The 19,288-nt window shown below is 43.7% G+C and overlaps 2 protein-coding genes across 5 annotated transcripts in view; both read left to right on the top strand.

The window, feature by feature from the left end:
- The window catches only part of rps6ka1 (ribosomal protein S6 kinase a, polypeptide 1), a 33,925-nt gene extending 23,896 nt beyond the window's left edge, over positions 1-10,029 (top strand). For 2 of the 4 annotated variants that reach the window (XM_040198621.2, XM_040198623.2), the window contains 21 exons: positions 520-573; positions 2,609-2,725; positions 2,811-2,892; positions 3,783-3,863; positions 4,002-4,081; positions 4,245-4,351; positions 4,823-4,860; positions 5,120-5,262; positions 5,369-5,439; positions 5,567-5,655; positions 5,758-5,822; positions 5,964-6,066; positions 6,219-6,349; positions 6,510-6,635; positions 6,744-6,833; positions 6,934-7,092; positions 7,309-7,470; positions 7,555-7,631; positions 7,740-7,857; positions 7,948-8,085; positions 8,205-10,029. In XM_040198621.2, coding sequence (XP_040054555.1) covers positions 520-573; positions 2,609-2,725; positions 2,811-2,892; positions 3,783-3,863; positions 4,002-4,081; positions 4,245-4,351; positions 4,823-4,860; positions 5,120-5,262; positions 5,369-5,439; positions 5,567-5,655; positions 5,758-5,822; positions 5,964-6,066; positions 6,219-6,349; positions 6,510-6,635; positions 6,744-6,833; positions 6,934-7,092; positions 7,309-7,470; positions 7,555-7,631; positions 7,740-7,857; positions 7,948-8,085; positions 8,205-8,327 — 2,154 coding nt within the window. In that variant the 3' untranslated portion in view covers positions 8,328-10,029. Of the gene's footprint in view, positions 1-519; positions 574-820; positions 1,375-2,608; positions 2,726-2,810; positions 2,893-3,782; positions 3,864-4,001; positions 4,082-4,244; positions 4,352-4,822; positions 4,861-5,119; positions 5,263-5,368; positions 5,440-5,566; positions 5,656-5,757; positions 5,823-5,963; positions 6,067-6,218; positions 6,350-6,509; positions 6,636-6,743; positions 6,834-6,933; positions 7,093-7,308; positions 7,471-7,554; positions 7,632-7,739; positions 7,858-7,947; positions 8,086-8,204 lie in introns of those variants that run through there. The other 2 variants (XM_040198620.2, XM_040198622.2) reach the window with 2 other exon arrangements.
- A 4,104-nt stretch (positions 10,030-14,133) lies between these two features.
- LOC120832402 (uncharacterized) lies at positions 14,134-18,316 on the top strand. The gene has a single exon (XM_040198625.2). The coding sequence runs from the start codon at positions 14,604-14,606 to the stop codon at positions 15,222-15,224; it is 621 nt and encodes a 206-aa protein (XP_040054559.1). The 5' UTR covers positions 14,134-14,603; the 3' UTR covers positions 15,225-18,316.
- The last annotated feature ends 972 nt before the right edge of the window (positions 18,317-19,288 follow it).

Genomic DNA, 19,288 nt, shown 5'->3' on the forward strand with positions numbered 1-19,288 from the left:
GTTGCCAGGAACTCGCCGTACGTTTCGGCTTGCTAGTGTGATGAGGTACGACGTAGCCAAAGCAACGCAACATCAAAGCAGTTCATCCGAACTATTCGCAAGTGCCGAGGACGTTTTATTCTGCACATTCTTAAACGCCTTCGCGTGTGATCAGTCAGATAAACCTACTTTTATTCCGAGCAGCCGTTATTCTGTGAAACAAGCACACAGCTGCTAGCAGACACTTGTTTAAATTGCCAAGCAGGAAGGAAATTAGTTCAGTTTAAGAAAAGAGGAAGTGAGAACAAGGTGGGATGAGAAGTTTCCTGTCACTGGTGTGGCAACCATCACTATTCGGCCCTGCTCCCTCGTCTCTCTAATGAATGAGAGAGAAGTTGTGTTTTCTGAGTTGTGCCTGCAAGGAAACCTTTTATTTGTGTACACATGAATTATTAGTTTTTTCCTTTGTACTAAAATTGACTAAATACAAGTATGTCTATGTCCATTTTAACTTCCAACCCAACCATCCTCCCCTCTCAGAACAAGTCTCATATCACCTGGATAGAGAGGGATTTTGCCAATATTAGAGTCAAGGTAAGCACGGACTACTTCTGCTGTACAGCTGCTTTATAGCAAAGCAATCCGCGCCAAACACTCAGGCTGTTGCTTACTTTGACATCTTTGCGTTTAATCTTTCTCGGGCTTACGCACGCACCAGTATTTTCAAATCTTTCGTATTGTCTAAATTTCAACACATCATCTTTCGCCTGCTATCGTGCGCGCGCACACGCACTCTCGCACGCACGCACGCACACACCCACACTCTCTCTTAACTGTCGACTTTGTGCGAGACTTGTGGCTGCAGGACTGTGAGTGAGCGCACGTTGTTCCTTCCTGCCCTCTTTGGTTCCAGTTCACTTCAGCTGCAGGCCGTCACTGAGGGACACAGAGCGATGGAGAGAGGGAGGTCCAGAGGGGTAATGCAAGAGAAGATGAAGAGTTATAGCTGAGGGCCACTGCAGAGAGAATAGATTAAAGGGCACCGGCTGAGCGATTGTTCCATATTTACTCAATGTTTAGAGGACTAATCCCGACATTGGCTGCCCGGATGAGTGTAAAGTGAGATGAGGTAAGGTTTGCGATGATTTATGTCGGCTCGTACGGCGGTTGCCTTCTCATGGACGTGAGCGGGAGGAAGATGAAGGAGAGGCTTCGGCGATGCTAAAGATGGAAAAGGACAAGAGAAAGTTCAACCTGAGCCGCTTGCTTACCCTCCACCTGTTCAAAAAGGACAAAGCTTTGGCCCACGGCCCTGCACAGGGTAACCGCTGCAGAGCAGCAGCTGCAACAGGAAACAGCTGTGACACTTTACCGGTGCCGAGGAACCACTGGACGGTAAAGCGATACCTCCTCATGTTGGCATCTTGGTAAACTATGAGGGTAGTCTGCAAAAAACCATTTATGTTGTTGCTGCACACTTTTAAAAAAATAAATAAAGTAGCTGACGTTTGCATTAATATTGCTGCAAAGCACCAACGAGACTCGATTGCTCGCTGTCGTCTGTGGTTGTTTAGAAACAAGGTGCAGCAGAGAAACTCTGGTTTCCTGTTTTCAGATAAAGCCCTCGGCTGAAGTAGCGTGTGATGTTGGTTGTTTGTCGATTAAATGTCAGATACTTTCGCAATTTTGGTTTGACAAATAGGAAGACTGAGGAAAGTATCAAAACAAAACACAATCAATTTTTGTGAAAATAAAGTAAAATGTTAAAGCTCCTGCCAGATAATGTTTTTTAGGGGTTTCCTTGTTAAATTAGATGACTAATTCATTCATCGATTTCATGATTAATCACAGTAAGAATGAGCAGTAAGAAGCAGTAAGAATAAATAGTTAGTAAATAAATAAAAATAAATAGTTAAAAAAGTAGTAGTCAGTAGTGATGTATCAAGTAAAATGGTTATGTGTGATAAGGTTGCATCTTGTGTCTGCACAGGACACATTTAAGGCACAAGGTTAGGCTTAGGAAAGATGTCCAACCTTGCAGTCCCTAGTTTTGAAAATACGCTTTGTAACCCTCCAGGGCTGAGGTAAAAAAAACAAATTAAAAATGGATGTTTTTCCACCAGGTATCTGAAGAAAGGGACTCATGGTGGTTCATGGCGTTGATGCGTTCTGAAGGGAGTAGATGTGTTGTGGGTGAGGTTAACACCAGGTCAGCAGTGTGTTTTTTGTGTGATTGAGTTGTCAGCTGTAGAAATGCTCCACCCAGGCAAGAACATGAAAAGCTTTTCTACGTAGTCACTATCATTTCCAGAAACTCCTTTTTTCTTTTTTTTTTTTTTTTCTTTTTTTAAACATTGACCAGAAAAACTGAGTGTCATTGCTCAGTGTTACAGAAACACATCACACTTTGTATGACTTCCTCTTTCTGAAGCGTCTTTACTTTCATATGTTATTATTGGCAGCAGAAGACACTCCAATGAAACAACGTCTCATTTCCCACAGCAAACAATCTCTCTCCAGCATCCTCGGCACGAGGAATCCTCACAAACACGCCGCATCCTCTCTGTTCTAGCCATTTTTGTTCTGCGAGTACTCACCGGGTTGATCCTCTCTATTTTGCCCTCTTCAGGAAGATGGAGACATCAAGGAGATCAACATTACCCACGTGGTCAAAGAGGGCTCCGAGAAGGCTGATGCCTCTCAGTTTGAGCTGCTCAAGGTGTTGGGACAAGGATCCTTTGGGAAGGTAACTGCAGCCTGAGCTCCTCCCTCTGGGCGACATCGGCCTTTGCACTCTCACACGCTCAATCCCTGGTCTCCCATAACCGCAGGTGTTCCTGGTGCGAAAGGTGACCCACCCCGATGCCAACCAGCTCTATGCCATGAAGGTCCTCAAGAAGGCCACGCTCAAAGGTATTGCAGCCTGTGATGTGCTGGAATAGTCCCCAACACACGGATGTTCGCTCATCAATTGTATGTATTGATTATAAACGTTGATCCCGTGCTCACAAAAACGAGTCAATGAGTATGAGCAAGCAAGGTTTTTTTTTTTAATTATTTTTATCAAGGGACGGTATCTTGGCACGTTTTCTTTTTTTATGCTGCAGTCTGTGTTGGTTTGGCAGCATTACAGCTGTGGATAGGAATAAGATCGACCATTTGATGAAGAAAAAAGGTACCTATTGTTGGCCTGATTCTCTGGAGATCATCTGAGAGCAGAGAAGCAGGAGGAGGCAAAGAACCGTTTTGTCAGTCTCTCCATAAAGAACAGACAGAGTTACATATTAGAATGGATCAGGTTGATACAAAGCATTGTTTTCATTCACTATATGCTGCAACTACTAATGCTGTTGTCTGTAGGCGGTTTGGGTGTATACATTTGATTTGTATTTTGTTGTTTAAAAGGGGCACTACCCTGATGTACCTCTTCCTGTAATTACATACATTTAGTATGTAATTATTCAGTAGGAAGACAAACCGAGCTTCTTTTTATTTGTTAACTTTTGTTCACATTTGGTCTCGTTCTCCTTTTACAAACATCAGAGCAAGAGATCTGTTCACGTGGTCCCGTGAATGGAGGTGCTCTAGTTTCACCACTTGGAAACTCTGCGTGGGCCGACCAGCCTCTTCAATTATAATTCAGCCATGTATCGATCGATCTATTTTGAAGCCAATTAGAAACCAAATCTTTTTAACCTAACTCGGCCTTGCCACAAGAGCACAGGGATTAAATAGGAATCTAATGGAGGGCTTTTGTTCATTACATTCAGCACTTAACTTGTTGGTTGTCATTCGTCGTTCAGTGAGAGACCGTGTGAGGACCAAGATGGAGAGAGATATCCTTGCCGATGTCAACCACCCATTTGTTGTCAAACTGCACTATGGTGAGTCGGCTTAAATATTTATTTCATTTCACCTCTTAAAATTGACATAATGCATATATTGCATAATGCATTACTCTTTTTCTCCATCCGTGTTTCCTTTTTGTCCGATTTAAAGTGAAACCTTGTATTTATTTGTAGCATTCCAGACTGAAGGGAAGCTGTACTTGATCCTGGACTTTCTAAGAGGAGGCGATCTCTTCACCAGACTCTCCAAAGAGGTGAGAGTCATACTTCGGATTTTTTTTGTTTTATGCAGATCCAAAATCTCCAGGCGTTTATCTTACTTTATGAAAATGTATGAAATCCTTTCTCCATCGTCTCAGTATTGTGGTTCAGTCTCATTTGTTCATTCCCCCCGTTTCTGAATCTGATGCCTCCCAGGTGATGTTCACAGAGGAGGACGTAAAGTTTTATCTAGCAGAGCTGGCGTTGGGGCTGGACCACCTCCACAGCCTGGGCATCATTTACAGGGACCTCAAACCTGAAAAGTAAGCGCAGACGAACATATTTAGACAATGCATTTTTGATGAACCATAGCTGTAGGATCGCAAACCATGGAGCGCTAGTCCTGTGCATGACAACATCATCACTGACAAAACAAAGTTCTATATAATATCCGAAGGATCATTCTTCTGACTTTAAATGCAGCTAATAAAGTTTTCAATTAACACCTAAACCAAATCTAGTTACCATTCCTCATCAAAGTGTTTTGTTCATGTTCCTTAGGCCATAAAAATATTATAATTGCCAAATTGCATCCATAAAACATTTTTCAAAGCGTTTTTTAATGGGGAACCCTGCATTGTATTCATCAGCTTGCGGTCCTTCTCCATTTTAATATGCTGCTCCTACAAAGTACCTTTTTAAGTTGTCATGGATATCATCACTAGTAGTCTGTGATGTCTTAAGGATTGATTGCAGAGAGATTGATTATTCAACATTTTGTGTTTTCTCTTCAGCATTCTTCTGGACGAGGAGGGACACATCAAACTCACAGGTGATTCTCCTGCTCCTCCCTTCACACCCAGTCTCTCTTGTCACACTGCCACACACCTTCCTCTCCTTCCCCAGATTAATTATTACAATTTTTATCTCCTTTTACCTTCATCCACAATCTCTGCCTTTTATTTACTACGCCTTTAAATCAAAGGTGTCCTCAGACTATCGAGGCGCCTAATACAGTAACTCTCACCGAGGGGAAAAGGCTGACAAAGTGTTCATTCAGTGATGTGCGGACTGTGTGGTGTGGTTTCCAGATTTTGGCTTGTGTAAAGAGGCCATTGATCATGAGAAGAAAGCGTATTCCTTCTGTGGTACTGTTGAGTATATGGCACCGGAGGTCGTCAACCGGCAGGGACACGACCACAGCGCCGACTGGTGGTCATTTGGAGTATTAATGGTGAGCAGGAACCTTTTGACTACATAAATCAGTGCTTGTATTGATCCGAGCCCTGACACGACAATGGTTTGTGCATTTATGTTCACGTGGATCTCTTTTGTCCCAGTTTGAGATGTTGACCGGATCGCTGCCATTTCAAGGGAAGGACCGCAAAGACACTATGGGCCTGATCCTGAAGTAAGTCTACTCAAGGCGGAAGAACAATGCAACGTAGAAGCCAGTAGCCGGACACTGCTGCTGTTAAAAACTGCCTTTTTATCTAAATAATTTGTGCTGCCTGCCCGCCGCCTGTCTCTCCCCGTAGGGCGCGTCTGGGAATGCCTCAGTTCCTGAGTGCAGAGGCCCAGTCTCTGCTCAGGGCTTTGTTCAAGAGGAACCCCACCAACAGACTGGGTTAGTATCATCTCATGAACGTTCAGTAATGGCAGCCTGTGTGCTCTGCCTGTGTTTCTTCATCTCGTCATTGCTTGAGATTTAGATGGGGTTTCTTTACAGGATCCTGTGCTGACGGTGCAGAGGAGATCAAGCGGCACGGTTTCTTCTCAACCATCGACTGGAATGTGAGTGACGGTCAAAGATGTAACAACATAGCCACAGTATAAAACACGCGTGTTGTTTTCATTTACATTATTAATCAATCTTAGTGTGAGGAGGTCCATTTTTATGGTGTGATTGACAAAAACATTTTTCACTTTTTTCAGAAACTCTTCAGAAGAGAATTAAAACCTCCATTCAAACCAGCGGTGGCCCGTCCGGACGACACCTTCTACTTCGACTCAGAGTTCACCTCCCGCACCCCAAAAGGTCAGGGATCAAATCTGAATGGAAGCTATTAACTATTGGCTCCAGTTCCATTTCTTCCCTGAAAGCTCTTCCTTGGGGAGTGGTTGTATTTTTCCTGTCTGTGCTTATAAACATCGATACAGGATGGAGACTCAATTATCGTTGTCTTCTAGACTCCCCTGGCGTGCCCCCCAGTGCTGGCGCTCACCAGCTCTTCAGAGGATTCAGCTTTATCGCCTCGACTCTGCTGGAAGAGGAAGATTCGGTGGAGTCTGTCAAGCCCCCGCCGCACCCTGTGGTCCAGGTCAGGACATGCAGGGACTTCACTGTGTTTTTTTTCATGTGAACTGACTAAAATGAGATCCGGTTCAAGTTTAAAAAGATCTATAGATTTGCTCAAATTTATTGCTTATGCACACGGCTGTAGAAACACCTTTACTTACTACGCTCTCCCTCCTCTGCAGCAATTACACGGGAAGAATCTGCTCTTCAGTGATGGCTACATTTTAAAGGAAGACATCGGCATGGGCTCCTTCTCCGTCTGTAAGCGATGCATCCACAAAGCCACCAACACTGAATACGCTGTCAAGGTACGAACAAACACACGCTGAGAAAAAGAACACCGGGAAAACACACAACAATCATGGCCTCATCTTCATATGTAGAACTGTAATCTGATTGTTATATGGTGATGACAGATGATTGACAAGACCAGCACAGACCCCTCTGAGGAGATTGAGATTCTTCTTCGATACGGCCAGCACCCAAATATCATAACGCTGAAGGATGTGAGTACAAAAGCACTCGTATCACACTAAAAATTGCAGTGGCCTTTAGGTGTGTCAAGTGTCAGCGTGAGTGTTAAGAAACCGGCTTTCTTTTTCTCAGGTGTATGACAACGGTAAGCAGGTGTTCATGGTGACGGAGCTGATGCGTGGAGGAGAGCTGCTGGATCGGATCCTTAAACAGAAGTCCTTTTCGGAGAGGGAGGCCAGCGCTGTGCTTCACACCATCACCAAGACTGCGGAGTACCTGCACTCCCAGGGGGTGAGGACAACTGGAATTACTATAACGGTGTCTTCTCCGGACCAAACCGCTGCTCGGAAATCCCCTCTAACAACGTCCCTGTTAAAATCCGTAATATCACAACCCAATGAGCTTTATATAATACCTTATCAGTCTCCATCATCAGTTTCCTTTTGTTGTGCTTCAGTCGTCTGCATTTTATTTATTTCCCCCACCCCCCGTCCTGTTTGTATCCAGGTGGTGCACAGAGACCTGAAGCCCAGCAACATCCTCTATGTTGACGAGTCGGGGAATCCGGAGTCCATCAGGATCTGTGACTTTGGCTTCGCTAAGCAACTGCGTGCCAACAACGGCCTGCTGATGACGCCGTGCTACACTGCTAACTTTGTAGCTCCTGAGGTGAGCAGAGTCCCTTTTTTTAAAGTCTTGCGTCTTGAATGATGTGGAATCGAAGCCGTGTTAAAGAGTTAAATGTCATTGCAGGTGTTGAAGCGTCAGGGCTATGATGAAGGATGCGACATATGGAGTCTGGGAGTCTTGCTCTACACCATGCTGGCCGGGTGAATAGCGTCCCCTTTTCCTTGCACAGATTATTTGTTTTTTTGTTTTTTTGTTTGTTATCTCACTGTTCTTCAAACTCACTACGTCAACTCTTTTCATTCCACCAGTTTTACCCCATTTGCCAACGGACCTGAGGACACCCCGAATGAGATCTTGAACAGGATAGGCAACGGCCACTTCAGTCTGACCGGAGTTAACTGGGACACTGTGTCTGACGCAGCCAAGGTAGAGCCACAAATCTCACTGACCGCTCCTTTTTAAATGCCATTCCCTCCCTGTGTCACAATTTCATGTTGTTATATGCACTCCCTTTAGGACCTTGTTTCCAAGATGCTACACGTGGACCCCCATCAGAGACTGACCGCTAAGCAGGTCCTCAAACATCCCTGGATCGTCCAAAGAGACAAGCTACCCAGCAGCCAGCTCCCACACCAGGACCCCAAACTGGTCAAGGTGACAGATCTTATGATGTCTTACAATGTGCTGCTGAAGGGCTTTCTGTTTTGTTATGCCCCCCAATTTGGACAGCTGGTGGTTTGGGCTCATATCACCATGCTACTGTTTGTGCACAGGGGGCGATGGCGGCCACCTACTCGGCCCTGAAGAACTCCCAGCCAACCCCGGAGCTCAAGTCCATCGACTGCTCCTTCCTAGCTCAGAGGCGCGTCAAGAAGCTTCCGTCCACCTCGCTGTAGAGACTCGACGACAACAACAACAACCAACGGGCTCACGGGAGACTGAACCAGACCAAGCGCGCTGTCGGCTTGCACGGGGATCCAAGTGTCTACCAGCCAAGGAACACTGACTGTTGTCCTGCCCCCCCTTCTTGTGAAATCAGTTGTCCCGCTATGGCGATCATCTTCCTTTGGGCTCATCAGCTGCTGCAAACCATTCTCCGTAGACTAGCTAAAGATTGAGAAAATAAATTGAGGCTATGAGGGGGAAAAAAGTGTGTGTGTGTGTGTGTGTGTGTGTGTGTGTGTGTGTGTGTGTGTGTGTGTGTGTGTGTGTGTGTGTGTGTGTGTGTGTGTGACTTGCCGCAGAGTGGATGCAGCCACAATCTTTCAGTTTTCTCTCATTATTGCTGTGATTGGTCGTCATCTGGCTTGCTGCACGCCTGTCAGTCTGCCTGTTTTCTTGTCTGTCTGTCCGTTCTCTTTGCAAAGTTGATGAGCTTTATATTAGCGGCTGTGCTGCCAAATCAACCTGTGCCGACAGCACTAAACCACAGTACTGTCCAACTGCTGTTTGGAAAGAGCATTATTAAAATGAATATTAAACCTTTCTGCCACAAATGCCTCTTTGGCTTTGGTACAGCCAGGACATGTGGATTCTGGGAAATGTCAAATGCTGATGTTTTGTTTAATGTCAAATTATGTTTAACAGAAAGCGTGTGTGTGCGTGTGTGTGTGTCGCATGACTTGCAGTCAGTGTGTATGTCTGCTGTCTTGCAGGAGCCTGTAGGGTCATGTGCATGGTCCGGTGATGTGATGATGTCATGTGGCTTCCTCGTTTCTCTCTGCTCACTTTTTCTCTGCTTGGTCAACCTTGCTGGCATCTATTTGAATCGACTATTCTTTTTATTACAACAAAACTAGTAAAATAGGTGGCTTTCTGTGAAAGAGAAAACTTGCCTAAGGAATAATGTGGCATGTTAAAGTTCTATATTTGCTTATTTGTCTCGGTTTTTCTTCTTTTTTCCATCTGTGTTTCTTGGGTAATGCATATTGAATAATGTTTCCTGTGTTTGCTGCTTTTGTTGTTGATTGTTTTGTTGTTTTTCTTTTTGTCCAACGAAAGTGGTGATAAAATAATGAAAGACACGCTGAGCACATCATAGTCTGTGTACTTAAAGCCGTACCGGTCTCTCTTTCTGTTTTGGGACGTGAAAGACTTCCGTCTTTACTTGAGCACTCCAGCACAAACATTTCTTCTAACCCTTAAAAACGGTCAAATCACTGGTTGCTAATATCACACAGACCTTCAGCAGTCTTGTGTGTAATTCTTTCATGCATTCTATTGGAATTCTGTTGATTAGATAACATGTTTCATTTTATTGACCTTCAATTTGAGGCATCCTAAATAAGAGTAATTGTGTCTCTGTGCAAGTGACTTTTCATGATGGGTCCTGCTTTCCGCTCGGTGCCTGGGCTCACATTGTTACATACATTGTATGTTACATACATTGGAAAAACCAAAAGGCCTGAACTCGTGTCCATGGCGGTAAGACCTGTGTGGCTCAATGATCGGTGAACCAGCGGTCTATAGTTATGATTATTGTTTGGTGGCAAAAAACGATCCCTCCTTTTGACTAAATTTATGTTAAAATGTTATTGTATGATAAAGATGAAGATTTTTATATCTTACAACTATTAAAAATGCAGTTGCTACAACAAACCGTCTGGCTTGATCTGATATAGCTCTCACTCAAGTTATTCAGTTTTGCACTTTTCATAAAGTTAGGAAATCCACAGAACACCTAAATATTGTATTCCAGTAAGAGCGACTCAAGGTTTCAATTGGAACTGCGTCATTTAGATAATCATGATTATTGTTTTATGTATCACTTGTCCCATATCTCGAAAAAAAAGAACTGACCTACAGTTTAGTTAATGAAATGGGATGTCAGAGTTTCTGAAACCACTTGTAACCACTTACCTGCTGATCAACTGCAGTTTGATTTTTAAATTAGACTTGCCGTTGTTCTCTTATTTGCCAAGTCGTATTTTTTCATTAGATGTTAGCATTTGTTTTTACGCTTGACCGAATGTGTTCTCTTCTATATCACAAATTTAAAAGTCCATCTCTTAAAGAAGATAATGACATGTTGGATACTAAACCGCTGTAAAATAACAACAATGATAATGTCACATTTAATGTGGATTCTCAATCCTTTTTGAGAGGGTTACCAAACATGAAAGATACAGGACACGCTCAGCAGAGCTTAAGTTGCTACCCAAACTGACACAGCAGAGGACCTCTAAAAGAGAATTGAGCAGCCGTACAACAACAAGGAGAAGAACAGGTATGTGCCCAGTCAGATTATCATCGCTTGCATAAAATGTGCCAAAGTGGATTGTGTCACTTCTTGCAGCTTTTCAACATCACTAACAAACTTGACCTATTGTCCTTTACAATCGTCCCATTAATCTGATTTGGGTTTATTGGTCACATGTATAAATTGATCGATGGAAGCTGTTAGTCAGAGTGAGGGCCTAAGGCCTTTGCCTGGTATCTTTTCTTGGACAGAGGGAAAGACGTTGGAACAGCGTGTGAAGGGTCTGCAGTGACATTTCCTGCCGGTTTACGGACTCTGGACCAATGTGCCAACCTGCCCGTCCTTGAGCTCACTTTCAATTCATGAAAAATACCCCAGGCGAGCCGTGCGTTAAAGGGGAGACCCGGGGTATTTGATCAGTAGTAGTTCTGTGCTGGTTGACTTATATCCACAAAATGGATCAACTTGCAACTTCCATTCCTCCTTATGCCTCATTGAGGACACGCAGCAGGGGGTATTTACACAGCTGGTCACTGGAGGGAGATAAAGTTCATGCTTTATTCAAATGCTGAAAATAAAACGTGGCTACCAAGTTAAATGCTTTTCTGATTATGACTGTTAAAGCAGAGTCTTTTACTCTCTAACTATTGGTTTTACTCGTGCGGTAATATACTCATTCAAAATGCTTAAAATTCCGCTTGAAATGGTAGTTTAACATGACTGATGCACAATTTGTCATGTTGGATGGAAATTGATTTATGTTTGTACAAGCACAACGGAGACCGCTTACAGGCTCTGTATGTTAATGACTCATAGCCTCGCCATCTGCCTCTTGCCTGTAACCTTTTGGCTGTAATTGTTTTCTTTATCCTCCTCCTGCTATCTCTTTCCCACAGCATGCAAACAGTAGCACAATGAACCATTGCACCAAATTCCGCTTTACAGTACCAACTAACAGTGGTTGTGTACGACTGATAATACATGTGATGAAGATAAACTGTACACATCTTTAGTCTTACATTGTCTATATAGTCACACATTCATACTCCCATTAGGATCTGCACTCTGACGTCACCGTACTACCAGGAATGCACGTGCAATGACCGGCTTCCTGCCCTTTTGCACACACTCGTACGCACTTATATCACTGACTCAGCCTGCGGCAGCACAAGGCACCTGCAGTTGATTAGAGAACAGCAGCAACCTGGCATCGTCGCCATTAACGGCTTTCTGCTCTAAATAGAAGCGCTGCAGATTTATTCTTGGGTCTGTCCAGTTTGCAGCAGATTTTTGGTGATGCATCTCTGCTGAATTGGGGCAGACTTCTGTTGGGTTTTTGTTGGTGAAAGATACCAAGGGATCCCGATCTTCGTCTGATATGATCTTAAAAAGGACACCTTCCTGGGCTGAATTTTTTAATGCAACGTTGTTTGAGTTTTTCTCTGATTGTTCTGAGTTCTCTGGCCGATGCTGCTGTGTTTCCGTTAAATTACATGTATACACAAAAATGATTGAAACTTGTTTTTGCTCCTCCTCTATCCAAAGTAATGTATTTTTATGGTAACACAATGCTTACCCTTGATTCATTCTAACCCTGCACTACAACACAATTGTACTGCGCACACGCACACACAACTCTGATGCTTATGACATAAGTGAAGGAAAACCTGACACTTGATGAACTACACACACTGAAGGCACACAGATGGCATCACTCCTCCACGTGTACGTCTAATACACACATACCGCACAGATTAAAGTAATCTGGAACAGTTTGGGGTAGGAGAGATTAACAGCAGGCTTTCAGCTCATTTTTAGCTCTAAAGGGAGAGGAATAGATGTAAATGGAGTTGGAGATAATTGTATTTTGGAAGGATAAAGCCTTTTATTAATTCTGCTGTGTGTGTGTGTGTGTGTGTGTGTGTGTGTGTGTGTGTGCGTCCCCACACTTACAGCTTTTGAATGTTGGAAAATGTTTACCACTTTACCATCACAAAAGGTTTATTTGTTTAGCGTCTTTGCTGCTCCACGTGTTTGCCAATGCCGATGGAACTCTGTGTTGCTCTGCAGGCACCAAGTGGGATTAGTTAACAGCGAGTGGTTCTAACCGCGGGATGTTGCGCAACCACTAGAATCTTCCAGAAATGGGCATTGTGCTCCACTAAAGCATCTCGTCTTCATCCCCAAATTCCCAAGAGGCATGCACAACTTTAGAAATCTAAGGGAAACCTTTCAATCCAGTGGATACTACTGGTGGTAATACCCATAACATGATGCTCAACATCCTCATGGGTCTTAAACGTCATTAAATACGTTGCGTTATATTTATCCTTTGAAAGCAAAGGTCTCTTTTCTGGTGTTTGTCTTGCTTTTGCTTCTTTGTCCATTTTTATTTCGTTGTATTTCTCTTCCTTGCGCTTCCGTTTGTCTGAGGATCAGTCTAGCTCCAAGAGGAGGGAGAGCTGTTGGTGCTGCCGCTAATGCGATGTCAATCCTCCGATAAAAGCAAAGGGGTAAGTGGACGCTGAAATATGCGTGTGCTTGAGTGCAGAGAACGAGCTCTGACCCTTCTAAAAGCACCACTGTTTGGATTCACACTTGCTAAAAGCAGTTATTTAAAACATCACTTGTTAGTTTACCAGCGTTATCCTTGTGTGTGTGTGTGTGTGTGTGTGTGTGTGTGTGTGTGTGTGTGTGTGTGTGTGTGTGTGTGTGTGTGTGTGTGTGTGAGAACCTATATCTCTGTCTCACACTCTTATCATGTTACTTCTGCAATGCCGCCACAACACCAATACTTGTCTCGACGGGCTGCTAATGGAGTGGAAAGTATTATAGTGAGGAGAGAGAAGGATGATGGAAGAACCAAGGCATTACATCATGGTGACATGAGATCAGATCATAATGGATGTGACCATTCAGGTATGAAACATGAGCTCAGGTTTGTTTTTTTCATGTTGCTGCATGGGATTGAACAACCAAAGGCAGATGTACTTGTTCACCTTCAATTGGCTACAGAAGGAGTAGCAGGATTCAGGATTGCACGCTTTTAATTTTGGTAAAATGCCTTTTGAAAAAGGTGCATTGTGAGATCACTACTCTGTGAGAGTAGAGATCCACCTTTCACTTCACATGTAATGTGTTGTGCCAGAGTCAACCCCCAGATATTCTGCAAATAGTTTCCTAGCAACAGTGAGTCTTTATTGCATACCGTTTGAGTACAAAGGTAAATGACAAGTTGCCCAGTGCACAGTTACACTTGTAGGTTCTTGGACATGTATTTGTTTTTTTTGTGAACCAGTGTTACTTATATGGGAAAAATATAGCTTGCAGGAACAGCTGAGCTGCCAAATGGGTCAAAAGGGGGCGGGAATGTGCTCGAGAGTGAGTACCGGGAAAATGTGGTAACGCTGAGCACCAAGGTGATAGAGGGGAGGGAGAAATGTGAGCGTCATCTCTCCCTCCGGCTTTTACCACCGTGTTGCTAAGGGCAACCATCCGAGCGAGAGCAGGGGAGAAAGAGGGATATGAAGAGAGCGCATGACAGAGCGAGCCGAACGGCATCAGCAAAGCGGAGCGGAACCTGCGTGTCTTGACTCATTCTGCCTCGCTCGATCAAAGCACAGCTCCAGAAGAAGACGACGACGACGACAGCCTGCCAGCATCAGCATCAGCAGCTCGCAGGCCGGGCCACCCAATCATCAGCTGACGTGCTCCTGAGTTCAGCAACCAATGAGCTGCCTGCAGGCTCCTCCCCAGCACAACCACTCGGATGCAGAGGCAGCAATAGCCCGGCTCAGGTCACTTAATAATGAATGGAGCAGTACGTAGGCTGGATCACTGCACATCCCTGCTCTGTCTGCTCGGCTGAGCTCCACTGTGGCACACGAGGACAGGAGGAGAGGGGGCGGGGGGGACATAGCAACCACAAGGACAGCAGCAGCAGCAGCAGCACCAGAAGAGATAAACAATTGCCATGAAGGGACAACAAAGACACACGGACCGCCATGGCGAGGACCAAGCTGCAGCCACTAAAAACAAGGACCCCCATCCTGATATCCACCCACCGGATTCACCTTTTCCCTCGTCGTCTTCTCCCCTTCCTCCTCAGTCAGCCATGGCGCCTTCCACGTCGGCCTCCGCTCTCCTGGGGCCGGCTTCACCGGCCACCAGGCGATCCATTTCTATGGGAGACTTCCGCAGGGTGACGGGGGCTCCTCTCACCGGCTCCGAGCCGCCGTCCACCGCCGCCACGGCCCCCTCCTCCAAGCTCGTGACCCCCAGCTCGAGCATGGAGTTCGCGGCGGCACGACGACGGCTCCTGGAGGTCGAGGAGCGTCAGCGGGTCGTCCGAGAGATGGAGCGGCGGCTGGAGGAGCTCAGGGAGGTGTTTGTGCGCTCGGAGCAGGAGGTGGTGGTTCATGGGGAGGTGGTGTCGCGGATATCCGGCGCGGCGCAGCAGGGGGAGGTGTACGCGGTGGAGAACGGCCAACGGCTGAAGAAAGGCTTGAGGTTCAAGAAACACCGGCCCACCATCGTGTTCTCCTCCATGCTGGGACTGCGCACGTGCCTCCCCTGGCCCGTGAAGCTCAAATAGGACGACGTTGTCCCACCATCGCTTCCGAAATGCGCTTCACATCAACGGGAGGACAGACCGCCGAACTTCAGCTATCACTCATTGACAGGGCTGTTCTTTAGTCTCCATCACTCTGCATCCTGTATCCTGAGGCTGGTCCTCCGGGTCTTAGAGTGCCTGCAATTATCAGAAATGCTAGTAAGGAGCTTTTTGTTTAGTTTACTTTCACAGATACTTTGTTGATAGTGTTAGATTTTCACAGGGAGAGATTGTGTATCAATATAGATGCTTTTGTTTCAGGGGATGTAAGGGGAGAGGTTGCATTCGGCCAGTGAGGCAAACAGCTTGGTTTTTATGTGCGATTAACTTACGCAGCAATCAGGATTGTAATTATGTAATGTGAGTGAGGTTAAAAAGGCAAAGCGATCAGGTGGAATAAAAATACTAAACCATCTGTCTCTCCTTCATGAGAATTGAAGGGCAGGGAAAGGGAATCTGAGGTGGAGCTGTGGAGCTAAGCACGCATTGTATGGTTTTGGAAAGGGAGAGAAGTCTGGAATAGAGAAAGAAGATGTGTAATTAAAATGGCTAAAGCTTGCACAGAAAACGTGCTTTGGTTTCTCTGTGACCGCTCCTCCGCTACCATGAGCCTTGTTTTCAGCAGCGTAATCTGCAAAACCCGAGAGAGCTGGTAAACAAGTTCAAACTGGGACGATTCCACCTGTGGCCTCTTTTTATCCAGTCACCTAGCAACCACTCATCTCTGTTTTAAATCGGATCCCACCAACCGACAGCATGTATCCAGCCGAGCGCTGTAACTACAACAATACCAGACAGCCGTAGAGGTCCTATCAAGGGTTCAGGGACTAATAATTCTGCTGCATTTATTTGGGATACATTTAGAACTGGCTTTATAGTCAGATATTCTTGACAAAAGCGGTTGTTCAACCTGTTCATTATTTTGATAAGGGGCTGCACTGGAAATTGAGCCATGTATGCAGGAGCAAGGGAAGTTATGACAGGCCATCACGGTCTGTTATGAATGAAGAGTGGCACTTTTGTCTAGTGCAGAACAACGCTGATGATATTATCAGTTGTTTTTTTTATTTCTTTGTGGTTTAGGGAAGATTTGGGAGATCAAGCTGTTCTGTTGCTTCACATACACAGTAGTGTCGTTGCTCCATATGCACAGAGTGACCCGATTTATTCTTATAGATCATTTCGAAAAAAAATTCTTCTCGTCTCTTATTTCTCTTCTTTTGGGATTAGCAATGACTGTCTTTTTGTCTTCAACTGTACAGATGTGTGTAGAAAGAACCGCCAATATAACAGGAATATCTATCTTTGGCATTCAATGATTATGGCAGAGAGGCATTCAATCTGGATGCAGCATTAGTTGGGAGAAATCCCATCAATCCACGTGAGTGCATGTTAGTAATCATCTATGTGAGCTAATTTGAATTAACAGGGATTTTTACCATTGTAGAAGCCTCAGTGAAGCTTGGCTTGCTCATAAATAATCTCACTGACGAAAAAAAGCGAGGCTATTGACGCATAGTAGAATTATAGCTTAGAGAAGCATAAAGTAACTCTTATATTGAAACTGTAATGTGATTCACACGATTCACATGTTACTGCATCATTTGGGATGCATTAGAGAATGGGCACTGTGATATGAGTTGATTTTCTCGGATGTATCCACAGCACTAATGTGGGTACTTTGTCTGGATCCGACATTTAAAATGTCCCATGGGTCCCCCAACAACAGAGAAGCGCAGTACTAAATTGCCGGGGTAGACTACCGCTTCAAGCAAAGGAAATGTCACAGAATCGTTGTGTCAATGTTAACTTTATCAGCGTTCATATTCCTAATAGCCACGATGACCTTGTCATTGAATGTTATTCCATATAGCCACGGGAAGTGCTGTTTTCTTTGAGCACATCGATACCAAACTCAATTCAGTCAAGCCAGTTGCTGGCAGAATGCCTAAAAGGGTCTCGTAGGCCTCAGACGGGTATTGATGGTCCATGTATATAGCTAGAGTTACAACTGAATATACAGCTGGCCTATATATTTCTTTTCGTATGCCTTATCCAGTGTTGGTGCACGGCAGTGATGATTTGGTGATGTACTGACTACGAAGGAAGGGCTAAACAGCTGAACTCTCGACCATCATAGGTCATAATCATATGGAGGAAAAGTGTGACTGCACCTTTTTGTGTTTTTTCTACAAATAAAAAAGGCAGTTTCCCAAAGATCTTGGAGGCCACTAGCAGATTGAATGTAACTATTATTTAATATCCATTTATTTATAACACAGATGTAAGCATACATCCAATGTTTGAACCTGTGGCTGGCAAATAATCCTCTTTTATTCGTGTATGGGGCCTTGTATTGATATAAAAAGTCCTTTTAACCATCAAGCCCAAACAAACAACTGTTGGAGAACTAAAAACTACGGCAATCCAGACACACAGCAACCACAGCCCTTTAATGGCACTCAAGCTTGCCAAACACAGGTCCAAAAACGGTTTTATTATTCCTTTAGACTCTATTATTTAGTTTGTTAATGTCTCATGTAGGATATATTATTTATTTATGTTGTGCAGAAAATGTTCCTCAAATTAGATGTTTTATACCCTAATTAACACTCTGCTGATATTTTTGTTGATTGTGAATTGTCTATTCTATTTCATGAATGTTGGGTCAAATTTAATTTTGTGTGCAACTGTTAAATAACATTAAGTCAATTTGGTTTGCCACAGCTTTTTGCCAAGCATAACGCCTTAATTTTCAACGTTTGTGAGGGATTTTTTTTTTTGAAATGGACTCAAATGAAAGAAAATCTACTGCATTGCAAGTTAGTCATCCACACATCGTGTGCGTTCTAACACTGCTTCTGTAAATGCTTTTCTTTCTGCTGCACCGGCTAAGAATGAATGTTCTTCTATATTTGATGCTAATTCAGTTTCTTGACACTAAAATGTATTTCACCACAGAGCTACAATGTCTAGCAGATACTAGCAAATATCAAACGATACACTTCATTTAGAATATTATCAGGTTTCATAAGATACATGCTGAATCATTCAAATAAATTACAGTGACTCAAGCTTCTTTGTTTTCATGTCTTTTACTGAAGAGAAAATCCTAACTAGGCTGGAGTCTCTCCTTGGGATTTTTCAAGGAACTGCAAACTGAAATATATTAAATGACATCCCTGCTACAGGAGTGGGATTTATTAGGGTCATCTTGCTGCAACCCTGCTCAGTCTGATCAGTACTAAACTACTCATTGTTGTAAATAGCTGTGAAAATACCCAAAAAATAAAAGTCATGCACATAGGCTACGTTAAAGTAACGTGCTTGCCCATCGATGGCTCTTCTCAGCTGACTATTTGGTAACATGGAGGTTGAATAAGCCTGTTCAGATGGAAAAACACAGAATTACTGGAAATACATCTCACTTCCAAGTATCCATTAATGCAAGCCAGGATTTGTGAGTACACATTAAGCCGATGTTTTTTTTTTGTTGTTTTTGCTCACTTAATGAAAGCCATTACTAAAGTAGATGGGTTTCAGATCTGAATATCTAGGTTATTAGAAAACTAGAACATCCTCTATAATGTTAACGTCTTAAACAGATTACAGACCATGATGCATAAAAATAGTCAAAGTTCATTTTGCCATGAAAAGTCCAAGTAACGTACTATGCTGTGACATTTATATTGTATAATATACTATAAATAAAACCATAGATAAAAATAAAACCATAGATAAAAATAGAAATAACTACATTTAGGACTAAATGTGTATGGAATGTTTAGTTCTGTTTCAAGCATTTGAAGCCCTCCAAAAACATCTTAATTTGTCGCCACAGCAACAACCTTTCACAAAACGACTAACCTTTGGTCAGTACAATCTAGAGGCCTTAGTGATGAAAAGTGATCGAAGTTGGGGGTGATCCGATTACCTCGTTACGAGGAGTTAAAGCACAGGAATACAAATGGGCCGACTGGCTGTTTAGTGCATAATTCGAAATTATTATGTTATTAATTCTACCTAGTAAACATGGGCCTACGTCA

The sequence above is a fragment of the Gasterosteus aculeatus genome, chromosome 15 (genome assembly GCF_964276395.1).
Source record: "Gasterosteus aculeatus chromosome 15, fGasAcu3.hap1.1, whole genome shotgun sequence".
NCBI classification, from domain to species: domain Eukaryota; kingdom Metazoa; phylum Chordata; class Actinopteri; order Perciformes; family Gasterosteidae; genus Gasterosteus; species Gasterosteus aculeatus.

Coding starts and splice junctions, on each gene's coding strand:
- LOC120832402 (XM_040198625.2), top strand. CDS start 14,604: ATGAAGGGACAACAAAGACACACGGACCGCCATGGCGAGGACCAAGCT.